Below are 21,489 nucleotides of genomic sequence, written 5' to 3'. Positions count from 1 at the left end.
CCTCTCTGCCCTCCTGTTGCTTGGAGCCTAGCATGGCATGAAAGTGTGATGAGGGTGTTAGTGGCCCACTTTTGGGGGGTCATCTTGGGTGACTTGGAGTGAGTCACGTGACCTCTCTGAGCATCAGTATCCTTTTCTGGAATAGTACAGGCTTCCTAGCAGGGCCACTGTGGGAATAGGTGATGGAAGGCCAGTGCCCAGTCCAGGGAGAAGGCCCTCCGTGTGGTCCGCTCTGCCCACACCTGGCCCAGCCCGGTGGCCGACCCCCAGGGGGGTCTCAGCGGCTGCAATGGTTTTTACGGAAACCACTCCGTAACGATAACGACCCTTCTTGTCTTTTTCCTCAGGCCTGCCAACCACAGGTAGGGGCGCCAAGGCTTGGGGTGGGCGTGTGATTCTGGATATGGGGCTGGGGCCTGGACGCCCTGATGCTTCTGCCCCTTCCTCCATTCCCTGCTCCGCCTGGCTTGGTTTTGGCCTGAGGGCTTGTGCTTGGGCTGTGAGGTGCCTGGCTGAGCTGACCTGCTGAGGAGCGGCTCTGGCTGGCCCTGGGGCTGGGTGCTGCAGGCTCTCCAGGGCCGTGTCCTCTCTTCCTGGCAGGGGCCAGCTGGAGATCAGCAGCCTGGTGCCCCTGGGGCCCAAGTATGTGGTGAAGTGGAACACGGCGCTGCCCCAGGTGCAGGTGATGGAGGTGGGCCAGGAGGGCAGCTCCTATGACAAGGACAACGTACTCATCCAGCACGCCGGCGCCAAGAAGGCCTCGGCTGCGGGCCAGGCCCAGAGTGAGTACCTGCCCGACACTGCCCTGGGAGCATCTGCCTGGGCTCGGCCCCCAGGCCCGCGGGCACTTGGCCCGGAGACTTTTCCTGCTGTACATAACTGTACACAAACACACACCCACATCCCTACATGAGTGTGCAAATGCATGCTGCATGCAGTCACACCTCCCAGCCCCTTCCCACCCCAGTCCTGTACGCCCTGGCGAGCGTGCACACACACACGTGCACACACGTGCACACGCATGCGTGCACACGCAGTGACCTTGGATCAGAAAGGGTGACCTCCAGTGCCTGCCTGGCCATTGCTTGCCTCCATGTGGGACCTCAGTTTGCCCGTCTATACAGTGAGGGGCCCCGGTGACACTCACCCTGTCCCTGAAACCCTCAGGGCCCAGGCTCGGGGCTGCCTGGCTCTGCCTGGATCCTCTTTCCCCTATGCTATCCCCTCAGACTGTTGGACAACAAGGACAGTGAGAACTCGGGGTGGCAGGCTCCCCCGTGCGCCCCGTCCTCTCCATCTCCGCGGTGCTGTGGCAGGAACTTCCTGGTGCTGCCCTTCCCTCCCCTTTGCCCCTTCCTGTCCTGTCCCGTCCCATCCTCTACCCTCCCCAGGCCGACTTTTCAAAATGCGTATCAGAGCTGTGTGTCACCCTCCACCTGAAATCCGCCGGTGGCTTCCCACTGCTCTCAGGGTGAAGTCCCAGGTTCTCGCCCGGGCTCACACTCCCGTCCTGGGGGCCCACCTGCCGCCCCACCTCAGCCCTCCCCCCTCCTTCACTCCCTGGGCTTGGCTGCCCTGACCTCTCCATTCCTGGGGGGTTGAGCCCCCTCCTGCCCCAGGGCGTTCTCCCGGCCTCTGCCCTTCTCCAGAGTGTTCTCCTGCCATCCTGTTTTTGTCTATCTGCCCCTACTCATCTTAGCTCAGGTGACACTTCCTTAGAGAAGCCCTTCCTGATTCCTTTGGACTTGCCAGGTCCCCGTCCAGTGCTCCCAAGGCCCGGGTATGTTTTCACCTCTATGGTGATGGTCTGGTTTCCATCTTGTCTTTTCCCTTGGTGTGACTGTAGCCCTCCAGAGCCTGGTATGTGGTGGGTGTTAATAGACATTTGTTGAATGAACGAAGGACGTAACTGCATGGCCAGCAGGAAGGCACTTGGCTGTCACCCCTCCCCACTGGCCAGCTCGGTCCATCCCTGACCTGGGAGGTGGCTCTGAGGGAGGGACTCACCACACACTCTCGTCCTCGGAAGGCTGCGCCCACTTCAGCTGCTGTGTCCCCCTCCCCAGGCCTGGGAGGCATGGGAGGCTGTCTTGTGTTCATGGCTCTCTGTTCACAGAAGCCCCCTGGGAGGGGCTCCTGGCCCATCTGCCCCCCTCAGAGGTGCCTTTAGCCCTGGCTCCACTCCACTCTCCCCCCACCCTTCGGACTCTTGCTCTGGCAGTGCTCCTTCAGCCACTGTTGTATCTGTGGCCACATTTCTCAAAGCAGAGTACTAGGCTGCCAGACCCCCTTGAAAGAGGAAAAAAGAAATCCTTGTTGAACCCCAGTTGGCCTTGAATGGTTTTTTATTATATTGTTATTCAAATATGTGCAAGTATAAGACTAGGTATAATAAACTCCTTATGCTTATATCCCTTGAACAACCATAAAACCAAAACAGAATCACAAGTGGAATAAAAATGATGCTACAAAATAATAAAACTCAAGTAACAGCATTAATTTCATGTGATGGATGATGTTGTTTTGCTGGCACCAAATTGCTCTCAACATAGACGTGGTCCTCTTATGGGGCAGGTTCTTTTGAGTTCTCTGCACCTGTACCCCAGAGTGCCTCACGGTGATCTCCATTTCCCACCAGCTCACCCCATTTGGGGCGCTGCAGAGCCCTTCTTTGCCCTTCGTTTGGTGTGAGCATATCTCTTACCGCCCACGCCCACCCCGCTCTGTGTTCATTACCTGGCGACCATCACGTGGCACCAAAGTCCACGGAAGCCCTGATGCCACGCAGCAGCATGTGTGGCTTTAAAGTCATTGTATCCAGGTGACTGAAGATGTGCACCTGATTTTTAGATAATCATCTCGAGGAAAATCCAAATTACATGCCTCCGCCCCTCCCTGGGATTCTGTAAGATCTCAGCTTGAGTAACCATGGTGTAGAGGACACAGCCCAAATTCCCTAGCCTGGCATTCAGGGACCTCCCCATCCAGTCCTGCTGGGCCCTCCCGCTCTGTCTCTAGCTGCCCCCCCTCCACGTCCCCGACACTGCATTTGTAGCATCACCAGAGATCTGGGCACCCTCAGCCCCCATCCCGTCTCTGTCCTATCACCCCGATATCTTTCTCCCCAGTACCTCCCACCATCTGCAGTTGTTAATTGACTCCTCCCTGATCCTGACCAGGTCATAAGCTCCACAAGAACAGGGACCCTGTCTGTCTCATTTGCAGCTGTCTCTCCAACATGTAGACTAGAACCTGCCATATAGTAGGTTCTTAGTACATCTTTGAACAACTTACTGTTCCTGGGCTTCCTTATGCCACAGTGCCTTTGCACCTGCGGTTTTCCTTTTTTGGCAGTGCCCACAGCTCTCCTGGGCCTGTGAAGTCTCCTCACTTCTCATGGGCACAGTTGGTTCTCAGTCTTCTGGCCTCCTGTGACACTTTGTATAGACTGAGAGGGGCCCAGATCCTAGGCGCTAGACTTTACCCGTGATTGGATTTGTCCCCGCTAGTAGACAAGAGCCTGGTACATTTCCTTCTGTATCTCTAGTGCCACATCTCCAGGGCGACAGCTCTTCTTTTTTGCAGTGAGTACCTGCTTGGGCCCTTGGTGGTGCCTTCCCCACCCCTGAGGCTGAGTAGGGTCTCTCTCTGCCCAGATAAGGTGTACCTCGGGCCCCCGCGCCTCTTCCAGGAGCTGCAGGACCTGCAGAAGGACCTGGCTGTGGTGGAACAGATCACCTTCCTTGTCAGCACGCTGCATGGCACCTACCAGGTACCCAGCACCGGCCTCGGCAGGAAAGTGTGGGTGGGCTCCTCTCCCGCCCTGTCCCCCGATGTGCCCTGGCCTCTGGGCTCCCACTAGCAGCAGTACTGTCTGAAGCTCCTGTCGCTACCTGGAAGTCTGGTGGGTGGCCTCCGGTTCGGGTTGAAGCTCTGGAGAGGAAGCTGGCTGGGAGGGTGTGTCCCTCTCAAAGGAGGGGTGCCATGGAGGGGGGAAGGTCTGAACCAGGGCCTGGAGCCCGGGGAGTCGGCATTCCCCCACCGCTTGTGGCCGAGTGAGCCGCCCAGGTCGAGCTCCCGCACTGACCCCCCGGCTCCTCTCCCCTTGGGGACCCGACTGCTGTGGGATCTGGGGCGGCTTTCGGGGAGCCAGAGGGCTGTATGGTGACCTCCTTGGCCTCCTTGACCCTAGAACCTGAACATGACCGTGGCTCAAGACTGGTGCCTGGCCCTGCAGAGGCTTATGCGGGTGAAGGAGGAGGAGATCCACTCGGCCAACAAGTGCCGCCTCAGGCTCCTGCTTCCCGGGAAACCCGACAAGTGAGAGGAAGAGGGGCCTTGGAGAGGGGCGTCGGGACCAGCCTGCTTGCCAGCACTGCGGGGGTGGGCGTGGGCGTACACGCATCGTGGGCCGCGCCCGGCAAAGCATTTGACACAGAGCAGGTGCTCGTGGTCAAATGAATGAATGAATGAACGAACAACCTATTTGTACCTGGGGTGAGCCTGTCCTCTGTTAGGCTACTGGGACACCCTGCCAGCGGTTGGCAGACTGTGCAGTCCCCTGGGGCCAGGCCCTGGCTCTCCTCTCATGGATCCAGCCTCCCCGCAAATGCTCCTGCAGGAGCTCACGCTCAGTTGACCCACAGCTGATGTTTGTGGAATTGATGCAGAGGCGGGGAAGGCGATCTGTCTGATCCCCACTCTACAGAGGAGGAAGGTGAGGCTCAGAAGTAGGTGGCAGAGCTGGGTTCTGAGGAGTCTGACTCCGAAGCCTAGGCTGGCGCAGTGAGGGGCTCAGAGCCCAGGTTTTGACCTCTCGGTTGGGTGGGGACAGTGTTACAAGCACAGTGGCTGCAGGGAAGGGGAGACTGGGGCGCTGTGGTCTGAGGCAGGTCCGGGAGCCAGGATGCAAGGCCCAGGCCTGGAGTCTGAGGGTCAGCAGCCTGGAACCTTCTGGGTGCCCTCGCACAGTGGCTCACAGTGTCCTGCTGAGCGGCTCTCTCCCTTTCTCTGCGCCCCTTCCTCACCTTCCTGTCCACCTCCCGGGGGTTGGGTTGGCTCACAGCGGGGAAATGGGCCCCGGAGAACAATGAAGGGGCTTCCGCTGCTCTAAGGTGAGATGACAGTGTGGTGACAACAGTGACCTCTGGCCACCCCAAGCCTGTACATACCGCCATTCATTCATTTTTCCATTCATTCATGTGTCCGTTCAGGAGGCAGTTACCAAGCAAGTGCCCTGTGCCAGGTGCTGGGAACAGGCCCGAGTCAGAGGCTCCGGGTCAGGCGTGTGCAGGTGTCTGACGAGGCCTGTGGAACCCTGACCAGGCGGTGCCCTGGAGGGCCTCTCGAGTCACAGCCTGCAGAGGGCCAGACCCCCCGTGGCCTTGCTAGGCACCCACGCCGGGGTGCCTGGGCTGGACTGGGGGCCGCGGCCTGGTCGCTCGGGGGAGTTACCAGCCCCCTCCCCGGGGCTGTGGTGGGTGGAGGGAGTCCTCCCCCAGGGGACTGAGGCTTTGCCAGGCCACTGGCCTCTCTGGCCATGCTTTGATGCTCTGCACAGACCTCGCTCTATCTCCAGGGCTGGTGGTTGGGGGGAAGAGCTGCGTACCTCCCGGGTGAGCCAGGCCCCGTTCCAGCGCTCATGCTCCTGCCCTCTCACCACAGGTCTGGCCGCCCCATCAGCTTCATGGTGGTCTTCATCACCCCCAACCCCCTGAGCAAGATCTCCTGGGTCAACAGGTTGCACTTGGCCAAGATCGGACTCCGTGAGTAAAGCCCCGGGGGTCAGGAGTGTGGAGAGGGGAGGTCTGGGGAGTGTATATGTGAGTCAGAGGGCATCATCCAGTCTTGGGGGGCAGGGAGGCTTCTGAGTGGAGGGAGATGGTGCAGCGGAGAAACAACTGGGGCCAGAGGCTCTGCTTTGTGACCTTGGACACGTCACTTCCCCTCTCTGAGCCTCAGTTTCCCCATCTGTAAAATGGTGGGAGTTGACAGAAAGTAAATTAGTGGTTGCCAGGGGCCTGGGAGGAGGAGGGAATGGAGAGTCACCACTAAAGTTTTTTTTTTTGGTGAGAGTGATGAAAATGTTCTCAGATTAGATAGTGGTGATGGTTGCCCAAGTCTGCGAATATACTAGAAACCAGTGAGATGTACTCTTTAAAGGGGTGGGTTTTATGGTAGCTGAATTATATCTCAATAAAACTGTTACATAAAGAATGATGCAGGTTAGACTAAACTGATTCTCAAGCAAAGAAATCTTTATAATTCTTTTCTCCTATGCACCCCCTAATAATAGTACAGATAAATAATGGGTATTTCTATTTATAGAGTGCTTCCTGTGCGGCAAGCATTTTTCTAAGCATTTTACACACATTTCTTTCATTTCACGTTCACAATAACTCTAAGAGGTAAGTCTGTTGTGAATCCCTTTGTACAGCTGAGGATTCTGAGGCCCAGAGAGGTGCAGTGACTTGCCTGAGGTCACACAGCAGGGAGGAGTTCAGAACTTGGGCAGTCGGCTCCCAGAGCCCACTCTCAATCCCTGTCCATTCTGCTTCCTCAAGTTAGTGAGCTTCTGTCTGCCAAACCACATTCATTAAATTATAATTACTTTGTGTTTTTTTGAATTGGCAAAAGGCCTGGTTTCTTGCCGATCAGGACCATTATTTGCTGTGACCTACTAGAATTCCCATTTGCCGATTCCAGTCAATAGCAGTGATTTCTGGGGTTTTGTTTGTTTTTATTTCTGGTGTGATCTTTATCTAGATAGATATGTATTTCCGATAGATTTTAAAACATTTCTGGAAAGGAGTCAGGACCTTCGTCAATGGCTTTCATCAATTAAAAAACTATTTATTGGGCTTCCCTGGTGGCGCAGTGGTTGAGAGTCCGCCTGCCGATGCAGGGGACACGGGTTCGTGCCCCGGCCCGGGAAGATCCCACATGCCGCGGAGCGGCTGGGCCCGTGAGCCATGGCCACTGAGCCTGCGCGCCCGGAGCCTGTGCTCTGCAACGGGAGAGGCCGCAACAGTGAGAGGCCCGCGTACCGCAAAAAAACAAAACAAAACAAAAAAACTATTTATTGAGTCTCTACAGTAATTTTAGGCATAGGGGAAAAGAACAATGACAAAAACAGAAAGGTCGCTGTTCTCAAGGAACTTACAGTTTATGAGGGGCAGGGAGAGATTTACATGAGGAACAAATCAACAGGGAGGGGTTGGTGCTGTGAGGGGGTAGAGCTGGATGTGTGACTGGCATCGAGCCTGGGGGCCGGGACTGCTGTCAAGGAGGGCCTCTGAGGAGGTGACATCTGAAGCTGTGCAGAGGTCTGGGTAAAGCGATCCAGGCTTTGGAACGGCAAGTGCAAAGGTCCTGAGGTAGCCAGAGTTGATGAATGGTGGGGTGTGGGGGGAAACAGGTGGAAGTGGGGAGCAGGTTTTCCAGAAAGCCAGGGTGAGGTGCGTGGAGCTGTTTCTTGACGCGTGGGGCTGTGGGTTGCAGAGCTGAGAGAACCGGACAGCGGCGTGAACTGATTTCTATTTAAGTGGATCATTCTGGCTGCTACTCGGAGAGAGGCATGTGGAGACTGGGGAGGGAAACGGGGAAAAGTTTGTGGCTTTGGAGGAGCCGGCATCAGAGCCTTCTGCTCAGCCAGCCCCTTCTTGGATCGGGCGTTGACATTGCACAGGCCTCCGCTGGATGTTTCTGGGCGACCAGGAGGCCTGCGGAGGGTGGAGGAAGGGTTTTAGGTAGAGGCTGCCCCGGCCCTGGCAGAGGGCTTCGGAGATTCCAGCCGAGGAAAGGTTAAGGTGGCCTGCCTGCCGGGCCTCGGGCCACCCACTCCAATCTGTCCCCTTCCTGTGGAGCAGTGCATCTAGGGCAAGCTCCCGAGCCCTGTTTGTACACCCGCTAAAGGCAGGTGCATCTCCCGTTTGAAGCCCAGGTGCTTTGCCGAGTGGGCCTTGGCGCTGGTGGGAGAGGAGCCGACAGATGTGAGCATCTCTGTTCTTGGCGGCCTGTGAAGACGCTCGGCTGCCTTATCTCCACATGGTTTCACTGCAGCAAAAGTTTTAATGGAAAGAGAGTCATTTGAAATCTTATTTGAATGCCTGGATTCCCCTGGGGCTTGAATAATCTGTTTCTTCTATTTTGCCAGTTTTTTTTAATCTTCAGTGCCTGGTGCCGAGGAAAACAATATAAGCCCGTTAGAAATAGGCCCGTTAGAAACAGAACCGTTAAAAACATTTATGCACAAAGGATGTTATTCTTTTAATTTTTTTTTTTCTTTCTCCGTCTTTCTCTCTCCCTGACTCCAGCGTGCTGAGATCATAATCCACTAAAGATTAAAGAGAGGGCTGGAGTTGGGGGTGCCTGGGATCCGAGAGGGCGGGGGCAGTTCTGTCCCTTGGAAGGGCAGGGGTCCTGGGGAATCTGGGGACCCAGTTTACATCCCAGTGTGGCCACTGCTATGCTGTGCGGCCTGAGAAAGGCAGGCTTCCTCAGTAACTTGGCCTAGAGTTCCACGGGCCTTTTCCTTGTTGCATTTCAGGATCTTAGCACTGCGTGAAATGGGGCCAGACAGCGTGGGTTCAGTTCCTGGTTCTGCCACTTGCCAGCTCCGAGATCTTGGGCAAATGATTTCACCTCTGCATGCCTTGGATTCTCCATCAGAAAATGGGGATATTCATAGGGTATCTTTTGAGCGTATGGGGAGATGGTGCCTGGAAGGCGCCTGGCAGACCGGAGAAGCTCCTAGGAAAGGGGTGTCTGCATCTCACCGTGGGGAAGTGACTGGCCTGGGGTCACATGACATTTAGTCATGCGCCAGGATGCCCTCCCCCTCTCTCTGCCAATTAGTCTCTGTTCATTAAGGCTACAGAAAAGAGATGCAGATAGGAGGCTCCAAGTGTGGGGGTGGGGAAAGGGGAGATTGGGGCTTCCAGCTCTCCCTTCCCGCATCCCCCCCACAACCCTTACAGCTCTAATTGCTGCATCCCTGGCCCAGGGACCCCTGCAGCCTCTCCCCCCATGGCCCTCCTGGTTCCCACCCCTGGAGGACCTGGGCTGGGCAGGCCCCAGGCTAATCCCACGCTCCCAGGGACAGGTCCTCGCTGGGCGTGGCCTGGCTGGCTCTCCCCACTGCCTGTGGCTTGGTTAGTTTTCCAGCCTTCATTCCTCACAGTAACACTGACGCGCCACCTTATGACGGATCTGGTTGCGGAGTCCTGAGCGTGGCTCAGGCTGCGTGCCGCCGAGCGTGTTCCAACCCTCATCTCTCATCTCCATTAGCCCTCAACCGTCCCAGAGCCAGGGACCTGCCCAAGCCCTTGGCCGGAAGTGGTAGGTCTGCCCTCCAGGAGGGGGACCGAGGGTACTGGCCCAGGAACCCGACTTGGGTTTTACCCCAGCTGGGTGATCATGGCCACTGCCTGGCCTCCCTGGACCCCAGCGTCTCTCCCTGCAGGATAAGATGCATGCTGAGGTCCCAGCAGCCCTGATGTCTGTGGCCATGGCCAGTAGCATCTCCGTGGTGCTGGGAAGTGTGAGAGGGGCCTTGGATTTAAGAAGGAAGAGAAGGGCAGCCCAAACTGTCCGCTGGGCCAGCAGTGACAGGAAGGGCATGGTGCTGGGACTCAGGAGGAGTTTGGGAGGCAGGTGGGGCTGGAGAAGCGGGGCAGGGCCAGCGCAGGTGGCGGACTCAGCCCAGTGGCGGCGGGTGGTCTGACCTCGGGCATAGCAATAGGCAGCTTTTCAACCATGAGGACGGTGGTCATAATGGGCACTATTCCTTGAGTGCCTGGTGTACACTAGGTACTAAATATAGTCTTTCCAGTGCTCACAACAACTCCAAATGGTTGGGATTATTTCCCCCATTTTCCAGACGAGGCCACAGGCTAGGAGAGGTTAAGTGTCCAGCTCTGTACCCCGCAGGGCCCTTCCGGCAGAGTCGGCTTCCTGCAGCCGGCGGGTGGTCCTGAGGGCTCAGGGGGTGGGGGGAGCAAGAGGGGACGTGGGCTCCGGCCCTGGAGCTGCTCCCACTGCCCCCTGGAGTACTCTCGAGTTCGGTGGGCGCTGGCAAACAGAGCTGGAGGCTAAATAAGCCCCTACTTAACGTCAGTTGGAAATCGCAGCTTTGCCCTTGGTGCCTGTTCTTAATGTCACTTATCCCAAGCGGGCTTTCAATTTCCAGTGGTAACAGCCTTCTAATGTGGTCTCAGCCTCTCTGGTTTTGTGAGGGGAACAATGGCAGCGGCAGATGGGGAACAACAACTCCAGTTTCTTTTAACGTTCCCAGTCGCAGGCAGGGAAGGCACCACCTGAAACCAGAAGGTCAGATCATTAAAGGAACGTATAGTGATAAGTTGTCAGGACTTGATGGGCTGTGGGTGCGTGGCGGGAGGAGAGGGATGAGCTTGGGGCGATGTGGTGACGGGCGGGCACGGGGGCTTATCTCCACCCGCTGAGCTCCAGGCGAGCAGGTGGGCTTGACTGCTGTCTCGGGCTCCTGCCCCTGGGGAGGCGAGGGTCTGCGTGACTGTAAGCTCCTTGAGAGCAGGGCCAGACTCTCCAATCTCGATCATCTTTGTTCACTGCCCGGAGCCTTGTCCAAGAGGCAGAGCGGTGGCTGTGATGTGAGTTCCTGCCAAGGAGAAGTGGTGTCCCCCAGGGCGGGCGGTCTTGTCTCGGCTGTCACGGCCCGGCCGCGGGCGCTGTGCAAGGTGCCCCAGAGGTTATTTGCTTGGCTCCTGGACCCTGTTTTTGACTCCCTGACCTCCGTTTCCCCAGTGTAGACGGGGATGGGAACTCCGACTTCCCCTGGTGTCTGTGGGATGACGTGCGGGACAGAGCTTTGTAAACCGTGAAGTGCGGCGCGCACAGCCGTTCTGTTTCGGTGATGCCCATCCTGTGCCATCGTTGTACTTTCCTTGATGGCCTCTTCTCCTCGGTGGCGGGAACCAGGTTTCATGCGACTCTGTCTCCAGGGCTCAGTGGGGCAGAGGGCCTGACACCGGGGACGCCTCTGGCCCGTTTAGGGAGTGAGCTCCCTATCCAGCGCCTCCACTACTTGAGGGGGTGGGGCAGGCACCGGAGCCTCTGTCGGAGCCAGCTGTTCACAAAATAATTTCTGACATTTGCGGATGTCTTCATCTTCTCAAAGAGCCTCCGCACCTTTCCCCGCATTCCGGCTTCTCTCTGCTGTGACCTACACGCAGACCTAAACGGCATTTTTAAAGCCCCTTTATTGCGGTGTGATTGACATACAAAGAGCTATCCATATTTCAAGAATACAACTTGATGGCTTTGGAGGTAAGCATACCCCTGTGAACTCCATCGCCACAGTCTACGCCATAAACAAACCCACCCTCTGAAGAGCTCCCTCCTGCCCTCTTCCTTATTATTATTTTTTGTGTGTGTGATAAGCCCGCTTAACATAAGATCTATCCTCTTAGCCAATCTTTAAGCACGTCATACAGAATTGTTAGCTATAGGCTGTACAGATAATCTCTAGGATTCACTCACCTTGCAAAAGCAAAGCTTCGTACCGTTGGATTGGTTCCTCCTGTCCCCCCCCCTCCCGCAGTTGACCATATTTCTGCAGTGTCGCTCTGTGCTGGCCGGGGGTTGGGGGTGGTGACTGCTCTTGGTGGCCATCATTCCGATTTGACAAATCTGGAAAATGAGGCTCCAGGAAGAGACTGTGTTCATGCCACACGAGGGTGTTGATGGTCTGCTGTGTGTCCAGCGCCATGTGAGGGGTTTGGAGGGTACAGAAGGAGATGGTGTGGAAGGTTTCAGCCGTCATGGAACATGGGCGTTGTAGGGGAGCCTCTGGGCACACAAGCACGATGAAACACTCACATGTGCACACGCACGCACATATACGTGTGCACTCGCGCACGCGCGGGCGCACACACACACACGGAGGAGAAAAGAGACAAGCCAGTAAAAGAGCTGGAAATTGTGGTCGGGGGCCACTACACACACCGACAGGGGCTGAAACAGAAAGTGATGGAGGCGGCGGACGGGATGATGGTCAGTTAAGGCCTTTCCAAGAAGGTGGAGGCGCAACCTAAGCCTCGCAGAGGAGCAGAGCCAGCCCTGGAGAGAGCTGAGTGCAGCCTTCCAGGCAGAGGGAGCTTTCCGGGCTCGTCCCGTTTAAGTTGCTGAGGAAAGCGTAGCATGGTGGAGCCTGCAGCCGAGGGATGAGGCTGAGAGGGAAGGAGGGTCCTTGCAGCTCTTGTGGAAGAGTTTGGATTTTATTCCAACTGGTCGGGGACTCAGTAGGCATTTTTAAGCAGGGGAACAACGAGGTCCAGGGGAAGTTTAGCAGGATGGCTCTGGCTGCTGTGGGGAGGACCAACTGTAGGGGGCAGTAGTGAGCACAGAAAGACTGGTCAGGAGGTCCCCATGTGGCGGCGGGGCACCCTTGGGCTGAGCTGACGCTCCCTCCTTGTAGCTGAGTAGATGTGTGTGGTGGTGGGGGGAAGGCTGCTGTCGGACCCTTTGGTTGGTGACCTCTCCTCCCATCTCCAAAGCTCTAGGCACCCCTCATCTTGATGTCATTGCGTTAAGTGGCCTCTCTCACCTGGGGTGGCCTGTCCAGTGCCTCTGGATCTTCGGGGCAGAGTACCTCCTCACTGTCTAGTGTCACCATGTCCAGGGTCATTCATGCCCAGGGGTGTCACTGGGGGGTCTGATTGCTGGAAGATTGCCTGGATTAGTGCAAAGAGCTCAGCCTGTCAGTCAGACAGACCTAGGTCCGCATGTGGGCTCTGTCGCCTAGCCGTGCACGTGACTTGCTCAGCTTACTTAATTGTCAGTCTCGTCATCTGTAAGGTGAAAATTGTTATTCTGACTGTGCTGGGTTATTGTGAAAACCAGCCAGGGAGCACACGTGACGCCCTCAGAGTGTGCCTGACGCCTGGACACATACTGGGCGTGTCTGAGCTGCGCCCTGCCCCTGCCGTCATGGGATCCCTGGAGGGCAGGCATCAGATGGAGTATAAAGAATATGGGCTCCTTAGCAGGGAGAATTCCTCAGGAGAGATGGCGGTTTACTCATTTGCTCACTCATTCATTCTTTCAACCCGTGTTCGCCGAGCACTTACTATGTGTGGGCAGCGTGCTGGGTGCCAGAGGGATAGTGGCGGACAAGAAAACCCAGATCCCTACTGCTTTGAACTTACATTCTACAGACATATAGAGACAGACCGTAAGCAAGGAAACAGAAAACGTGATTTTTGATTGTGAAAGCTGTATGGGAAATAAGACAGGGTGTTTAGTGTGGTTTCTGAGAGAAGGGGGCCATTGTAGCCAGGGTGAGCAGGGAGGACTTCTTGGAGGTGGTGGCGTGTGAGGGAGCCTAGACCCATGTGAAGGAGACTCCACAGAGAATGTGGTTGAGCAGATGCTCTTGAGCGTAGCAATCTCCAGGTGAGGGTCCAGGGTCCAGGCTTGGCTTGGGCCTGAGCAGCATGTGCACTTCCTTTTTTTTTTTTAATTTATAAATTTATTTATTTTTGGCTGCATTGGGTCTGTTGCTGTGCGCAGGCTTTCTCTAGTTGCGGCGAGTGGGGGCTACTCTTCGTTGCGGTGCGCGGGCTTCTCGTTGCGGTGGCTTCGCTTGCTGCGGAACATGGGCTCTAGGCGTGCGGGTTTCAGTAGTTGTGGCTCGTGGGCTCTGGAGCGCAGGCTCAGTAGTTGTGGTGCACGGGCTTAGTAGCTCCACGGCATGTGGGGTCTTCTCGGATCAGGGCTGCAACCCGTGTCCCCTGCATTGGCAGGCGGATTCTTAACCACTGCGCCACCAGGAAAGCCCAGCATGTGCACTTCTAACAGGCTGCCAGGGGCTTCGATGCCAGCTCGACTGGGGGACCTGGAGGCAGGTGACCTCCTAGGTTTCAGGGTAGGTCTTAAAGGGAGCAGGAGAGAGAGTCTTCCTCTTGACCATCGTCATCACAGGTATAAAAGTGTCATGGCTGCGCTGTCACAATCCAAAATCCTCTTGTCCGCCTACTTGTTTTTGGCCGCCTCCCGCCTCTAGAAGGTAAGGTCAAGGTAGCAGGGGCCTGGACTGTGCCCAGTGTCTTAATGCCTTTTGAAACCCTGTCACGTGCTATTTCACTGGATCCTCGCAGCAACTGCAGGATGAAGGCATTTTCATCGTCCCGATTTCATAGGTGAAGAAATCGAGGCTCAGAGCGTCGGGCAGATTTGCACAAGGTTGCTCAGTGAGAAGGTGGGCAAGCTGGGACTGAAGCCTTAGGTTTCCCGACTCCCAGCCTGGGACCCATGGCTGTGACCGTGGAGTGAGGCTGGATTTCATCTCACCGGGCAGGCGTGGGGCTGGGGGAGCGGCTGGCTGGGTCCGTGGGGCATGTGGGCCAGGCCTCTGGGGCCCGCGGTGGCTTCCTGGGCTTTCAGGAAGTCCACTTGGTCCTCGCTCTCTGACCAGCTCCTCCCACCTCCTTCCTCTTGCCGCAGGGGAGGAGAACCAGCCGGGCTGGCTGTGTCCGGACGAGGACAAGAAGAGCAAAGCCCCGTTCTGGTGCCCAATCCTGGCCTGCTGCATCCCTGCCTTCTCTCCCCGGGGCCTCAGCCTGCAGGTGAGTGGCGCGCATCTTGCTGAGCCCACCATGAAGGTGGCTCCTGGGACAACCAGGGTTTCCAGGTGGCGCCCACGGCAGGGGAGGCCTGGCTTCCAGCTTCAGCTTCTAGACTTCTTGCTGACGGAGTTGATCGAGCCTTTTTGTTGTTCTCAGAGTCAGCTTTCCCCCCCAGAAAAGGGGGCAGATGCCCTCTGTGGGTCATTGAACAGAAAATTCCATCATTTTGAGCTGACACATAGCAATGATCTCATCAGTTGATGGCGTGACTCCAGCTCAGAAGATAGACGGTAATAGGCCCACCTGGCCGTGCCAGACTTTGTGGGTTTCACCCTTTATGATGCTGCCGTGGGGCAGCCAGCTTTGGCTCCACAGCCATCATGCCTCTTGGTGCTTTGCTGTCACTGTCTTGTTTTAATATTTATAAGAACCCCATGAATAGATGTTTCTAGATCTGTTTCACAGGTAAGGAAGCTAAGGCTCAGACAGGTGACGTGATTTTTCTAAAAAAAACAACACCGCCGGTAAGGATGAGCGAGTTGTAGAAATTGGAACCTTGCTGACTCCAGCGCCCCAGGTTGTAACCACAAGGATGTTCACTTCCAATGTCATCTGTCCCCGATGTCCCGGCTGAGCTCACCCCCCCACCTGGAGTAGTTACTGCCCATCCGCCTCCCAAGGAGATGAGGTCATCTGAGCTCCAGGGAGGGGATCTAGGCCCAGATGAATCCCCAAGAGACAAACTGGGCTGTAGATAGGGGCTCTAAACAGCTAAAGTACCCTTGAGATGCCAATTCATTCATTCATTCATCCGTTCTGCATATAATTTTTGAGGACCTACTGTGTGCCAGGCTCTGTGCCAGACACTGGGAATATGGTGGTGACCAAAACATACAAGGTTCCTGCCTACATGTAACTTTCAATCTAGAGGAGAGACAGGTAATACCCCCCCGCCCCGGCAAACAAAAGCAAATAGAAAAGAGTGCTGTGTGTCATAAAGAAAATAAATCCGATATAATAGATACAGAGATGGAGCCACGTAGCTAGGGGGTCAGAGAGGGCCTCTCAGTGGAGGTGGCATTTAAAGTGAGCCCCGGGGCTTCCCTGGTGGCGCGGTGGTTGAGAGTCCGCCTGCCGATGCAGGGGACACGGGTTCGTGCCCCGGTCCGGGAAGATCCCACATGCCGCGGAGTGGCTGGGCCCGTGAGCCATGGCCGCTGAGCCTGCGCGTCTGGAGCCTGTGCTCTGCAACGGGAGAGGCCACAACGGTGAGAGGCCCGCGTACTGCAAAAAAATAAAAAAATAAAGTGAGCCCCGAATGGCGAGGAGGATCCAACCCCTTGAGGCCCCAGGGGTAGAATATTTCAAATATTGACAAGACAAGACAGACTGACACAGAAGCCCATGAAAGGAGCAGTTGGGGCAGCTGGCATGGCTGTAGCTCAGTGAGCTGGGAGGGGAGGCCCAATGGTGGGTGAGCTGGGCCACACCGGACTCGCAGGCTGGGTCAGGTTTGGATTTCATTCTTGGCAACGAAAAGCCAAGCATGGCTCCAAGCAGGGGACTGGCACGATCTGGTCTATATTTTGGAAGGATCATCTGATCCTTCTGGCTTTTGTGTGGGAGTGAACCGTGGACACGGAGGGAGCAGGGCTGGAGACCAAGAGCCCGGAGCAGAGCTTGGCGCTGGGGTCCTGCTGAGATGGGGTGGGACTTGGTGCAGGTGGAGGCTGGGGAGGAGGCCAGGCTGGAGGCCGGGGAGGACTAGCGTGAGACGAGTGAGGCACTCATGGTCGAAATAAGTGATATTTTCACACAATACTTAAAAAAAAAATCAGACCAGCAAACCGTGGCCTTGGTTTGCCAGCTTTTTTGGGTAAATAAAGAGCCAGCATTAGGGTGAGGCAGGGTCATGTCCTGTCTTTATTTAAACTCTTAGTAATTATTCACTATGGATTTTTTTTTTGCATTTTTATTGTAAACAAATCGTGTTAAAATATTTTCTTGATTGTGTTAAAATATATCTCTGAGTGTTTGGGCCCCGCTGAAGATGTGCCCCTGGGATGAGTGCCCCGCTCTCCTCACCCTGGTCCCGGCCCTGGTGGGCAAACATTGGGGCAGCGCTCTGGGGTAGGAATGGCTGAACTGGTGAGAGATTAGACGGGGCCTCAGGGTGACGGAGAGGACGGATGAGCTGAGTATTTGGCTTGCGCTCCCGAAAGCTGGTGTCAGCGGCGTGGGCTGCTGTTTCCTGTTCCACAGCCTGATTTAGGGATTCAGTGAGAGAGGCTGGGTCAGGTTCCCAGCACTGAGCTTGACTGGTAGCGGGTGCTCAGTGGACAGTGGCCGTAATAACAACAACAACAATGACAGCAACAGCGATATGACTTAAAGTCCTTTAGTCTTGACAACTTGGGGTCAGGCCCCTCCCAGAGGCATCTGTGCCAGGCTCTGTTCTGGGCATTTCCCAGCGATGAACTCTGATCCCCGCAGCTGCCCTCAGAGGAGGGGCTGCTACTCCTTGCGGCTGAGAGAAGGGATTCAGGAGTGATAACTTGCCCGCTGGGCAAGGAGGGTTTTCTTGACCCCTGCCCGATCCTGTTCCTTCCCGCCGCTCCCTGGGGCTTGGCTGGCACGTGCCCCAGCGCGATCGCCCCACCAAACAGTCCCAGCCTTTGTAGGACTTCAGTCCTTATTTATTGATAACGGGAGGCTCTTACCTCCTGGGGGTTGCCTGTGGGCCTCGGGGTGGGGATGGTTCAGGTCGCCCCTGCCTGCGGCTCTCCTGGCCCTAGCGCATCCTGTGGAGAAGGACTTCTGGGGTGGGGAGTGGATTGTCCCATCTCCTCCCGGGGCCTTGGGCCTCTGGGGAATACAGGACGCGGGCCTATGCCCTGACAGGCCACACGGGGTGGTGGGGTCACAGACAGGCGGCTGCCTCCGGGGCCTCCCTGCAAGAAACGCCCACTTGAGCGGGCAGCCATCTGCCTCCTCTCCCTGGGGGTAATTGGGCCTCAGAATCTCCTCATGTGAAGCTCATGGGGCTGGGGCCGTGTAGGCTGGAAGCATCTTCAGCCCCCTCCCGGCCCGCTGCCCGACCTCTCCCGAGGAACACCACCCTCCGCCCCGCCCCCGAGTGATCCAAGGGAGCTGTGAGGGAATCCCCGCGAGTGATGGGCCCGTGGAGCTCCCGAGGGACTTATCAGAGCCTGCATGTCCCCGTTTGCTGGGCCCCAAGACACCGTGCCCTCTGCTTGCACCTGCCTCCCACCCCGGACCAAACACATGTGCCCATCGGCTCCGTGCCGGCAGCAGGTGGATTAGGGCCTTGAGCTCCAGGGCCTTGTCCAATTACCGCGAACAGATGTGAGCGTGTGGGTCCCTGCCTACGCCTCTCCCCAGGCCCAGTCCTGGGGGTCCAGGACTCGGGCTCCGCGGCTGGCCCGACGAGAGCTGCAGCCGAGGCTGTTCTCCCGGAAAGTCTTGTTATTCCAACCCCCTCCCAGCGTAGATGAGCTCAGACCTCTTGTACTGCCAGCCAGATGGGGGTGTGTGCTGGGTTCTTTCCCTCAAGGGAGCAGGGATGCTGGGGTTGAAGGAAAGGGCATCTCTCCTCTCCGTGCTGAGGATGGCCGGTCCCCATGCTGGGCTGCACCATGGCCTTCAGACTCATCAGGGAATTGCTTGGGGGAGGGAAAGAGCCCCCATGGGAGCCACCTGCCCCGGGTCTGAATCCCAGCTCTGCACGTCCCAGCTGTGTCTTCAGTGCGTAAACTGGGGTGGCCGTGGTGCCTCCCTGATTGGGTCGTAGTGAGGGTTAAATGATACAATTCTTGTCAAATGCTTACTGTCTGCTGTGTGCCCTACCTTCGGAGTTCAAGAATTGGAAGCAAATATTTGAGGACATCTTGGTCACCAGGAAGGAAAAGTCACTGGTGTCTGTTTTGGGGGGTTTGCGATAGCCTGACTGTCAGGTGTTGGGAGGTTCTTCTTGAACCTGGGCTCCATCCAAGGTGTAAGCCTCTCCCTGGCGGGCAAGGGGGGTGGGAAGGGGAGGGCTCAGTGCAAACCCCTTCTCCCTTGGGCTGAGGTCCAGTTAGAGGCCTGGCTGGGGACAGGGCCTTGGGGAGGGGGTGGGTGCCCACTCTGGGGAGCTTTAACATGCAAGCATCTTGGGGGCCTGGGGGCTGCATCCCAGAGCTACAGAGGGTCTTGTCGGCAGGCTTGCCTAGGCCTCAGTACACTAGCTAAGTGGGCTCTGTCCCGGCTGTCACCCTCCATCCGCCAGAATTGCTGTTCGTGGGTCCCTGGCTCCTAACTGTGTGTCACGGTGGCTCATGTGGAATAGCCCCTCCCCCATAGTGTTGTTCTGCTGACGGAGTGTTACTGCTTAGCGAGTGCCCACGCATCCCACAGGAAGTCCTCGTAAGCATTGGCCGCTGCTGGGCTTCATGTCCACCATCTCTAGTCCCCAAGGCCATCCTGACAGGGTGTCAAGGTCCCCATGACCATGAAGAACGGGTTTGTGCGGTCACCCAGCTGGTAGCAGCCGAGCTGGGACTGGAGCCCGCTGGCCGCGTCCAAAGCTGGCCTCCTTTCTACAGCCTGTGCTCTCCTCCACTCTTCATGGGGCACCTTGATTTTGGGGAGTCGGCTTCCTGGCATGGACAGAACTTCTGGGTCCAGGGCCTTGCCCCTCCAAGGAGCCGTTTGAGTTTTTGCCATCGTCTTGGACCCAGGCTCTGTTGACCGGGCTGACATCCGGCCTGCTGGAGTTGCCATGGAAACGTCTGAGCCAGGGCTGTGGTTGCCCCCTCCCCGTCTGAGAGGACAGGAGCAGCTGCGTGGCAGAAAGGGCCAGGCACCCAGCTGGATGTGGCCCCCCAAGAAGCAAAGTGATGGGGAACAGGGGGCTGAGGGTGCCCAGTAGGCCTGGCATAAGTTGTACCCCAGAGTGCCAAGGTCTCCAGCCTGGCAGTCTGGCCTCTGGGTAGAGTTCAACCAGAAAGAGCACTGGGCTGGGATTCGGAAGTGAATTCCAGCCCCGACTTTGCCATTAACTTGCTGTGTGACCTTGAACCAGTCACATCCCCCCACCCACCAAACTTCAAGTTTGCCAACTCCTAAATGAGGGGGCTGGATGCGGTGACCTCTTTGGGTCCCCTCACCCATGGCCATTAGAGACTTTATTAGAATATTCTAGCAGGGCTGGGATTGGCCGGGTCCTCAGGACCAGCAGAGGGCAGCACCTGCCTGTCAAAAGGTCCAGCGGTGCTGCATTTCTCCTGGGGGCACCTTGGAGCTCTCCCCACTCAGCCTCCTTCTCCTTCAGTCTGGCTGGAGTTTCCAGCAAGGCCCATGAAAGGGCCAGGCCATCTCCTCACATTGCTGTCCTGGCCAATGTTGTGGACAGGGAGAGAGAGACGGGCAGGTCTAGCTCAGGAAACAGGCCCCAGAGAGCCACCAGAGGCATGGGGTTTGGGACAGCAGATGCACAAGGAACAAGCGGCTGGTGGTTCTCAGTGACAACCCATTACAGACGGAGCCCCCAGACTGCGGACCCAGCCCTCTGGTCCTGGAGGGGTCGTCTGCAGAGGGGCTCTGTTGACCTGAGGGTCCCCCTCCATTGTGCTTCCCTGGGGGATGCACTTACCGTCCCCGTGGCCTCGGGCAATTGCGTGTCTTCCGTGGACCTCATTTTCCCTGTTTGTAAAATATGGGGGGTGGGCATTAGTGGTTTTCAACAAATCTTATCTGGAAGTTGCCTGGTTTGAAAATCCCTCTGCTGGCCCAGAGTTTCATTCAGCCTCCTTTTGGCCAGCAGGTTCTAGGAGAGCGATGGTCAAGTGCGAGTGCATAGGAGCTGCCTGGAGAGGAACCTGCCCCCTTTCTGGCTCCACTCTCAGGGGCTTCACTCGGGGCCTGAAGGGGACCCAGGAATCTGCAGGTTTAACAGCCCCTCGGGTGGTTCAGACCAAGGTCTTGCTGTCAAATGTCAGCATCTCAGTCACCTTGACACTTAACCCTGTGTGTGCCGTCTGTCTCTGCAGCTTGGGGCCCTGATCCACAGCCCTGTCAGCTGTCCCCTGCTGGGCTTCTCGGCTGTCAGCACCTCCCTTCCACAGGGCTACCTCTGGGTGAGTAACCCCCAGGCCCAGCCAGGGATTCTGGCCTCAGGGCATGAGCAGGGAGGGTGGCACCCGGGGTGGGTGCTGGAGAAAGCTGCCTGCCTGTGGCCCCCATTTTCTGCACCTTCATCCAGCAAGGTCTTCCTGGGAACTTCTGTGCCAGGCTCTGTGCTCAGAGTTGGCAGGTGTGACCTCACCAGGGACAATAGAAAACCAAGGGACAAATAAGCTCACTTATTTGTGAGCTTCGAAGTGGCCTTGGTGCCATGACGGAAATGAACGGGAAGCTGTGTGGAGTATGTGGATGGCAGGGTCTTCACTCCAGGAGTCAGGGGGCAGGGCCGCCCATCTCTCATGGAGATCCCAGCCCACCTTTCTGCCCCTGGGGTTCCTGGCAGAGCCTCCCTCGATTCAAATAGGTGTTCCCCACCCCCCATGCTCCTGGTGTGCAGATGGTGGCCTCCCATAGATTCCCTGAGGTTCCAGCCTCACCACCCCTCTGGTCATCCTCTACTTCCTCTTGCTTATTCCTGTCTCCAGGTACTTAAGCAGGGAAACTCTGGCTCACCCTTCAGAGTTCAGCCCAAATGTCCCTTCTGAGGGTGATTTGTCCTTCACTGTTTCCTCAGCGTCTAGCACATGATGCATCCTTCCATCCTTCCATCCATCCACCCATCCATCCATCCATCCATCCATCCATCCATCCATCCATTATCCTTCCATCCATCCACCCATCCATCCATTATCCTTCCATC

General features: G+C 56.8%; 1 protein-coding gene across 10 annotated transcripts in view; it reads left to right on the top strand.

Moving 5' to 3' along the window:
- Positions 1 to 21,489, top strand: part of ARHGEF10L (Rho guanine nucleotide exchange factor 10 like) — a 178,611-nt gene that overhangs the window by 100,522 nt on the left and 56,600 nt on the right. For all 10 annotated transcript variants that reach the window (XM_029228733.1, XM_029228728.1, XM_029228729.1 and 7 more), the window contains 6 exons: positions 601 to 782; positions 3,657 to 3,772; positions 4,193 to 4,320; positions 5,665 to 5,765; positions 14,485 to 14,606; positions 20,657 to 20,743. In XM_029228733.1, the coding sequence (XP_029084566.1) occupies positions 601 to 782; positions 3,657 to 3,772; positions 4,193 to 4,320; positions 5,665 to 5,765; positions 14,485 to 14,606; positions 20,657 to 20,743 (736 nt within the window). The remainder of the gene's footprint in view (positions 1 to 600; positions 783 to 3,656; positions 3,773 to 4,192; positions 4,321 to 5,664; positions 5,766 to 14,484; positions 14,607 to 20,656; positions 20,744 to 21,489) is intronic.

The sequence above is a fragment of the Monodon monoceros genome, unplaced genomic scaffold (genome assembly GCF_005190385.1).
Source record: "Monodon monoceros isolate NGI ecotype Baffin Bay Population unplaced genomic scaffold, NGI_Narwhal_1 Super_Scaffold_18, whole genome shotgun sequence".
NCBI lineage: Eukaryota > Metazoa > Chordata > Mammalia > Artiodactyla > Monodontidae > Monodon > Monodon monoceros.
Note: the sequence above shows the minus strand (reverse complement) of the source record. Positions and strands in the feature narration are given on the sequence as shown.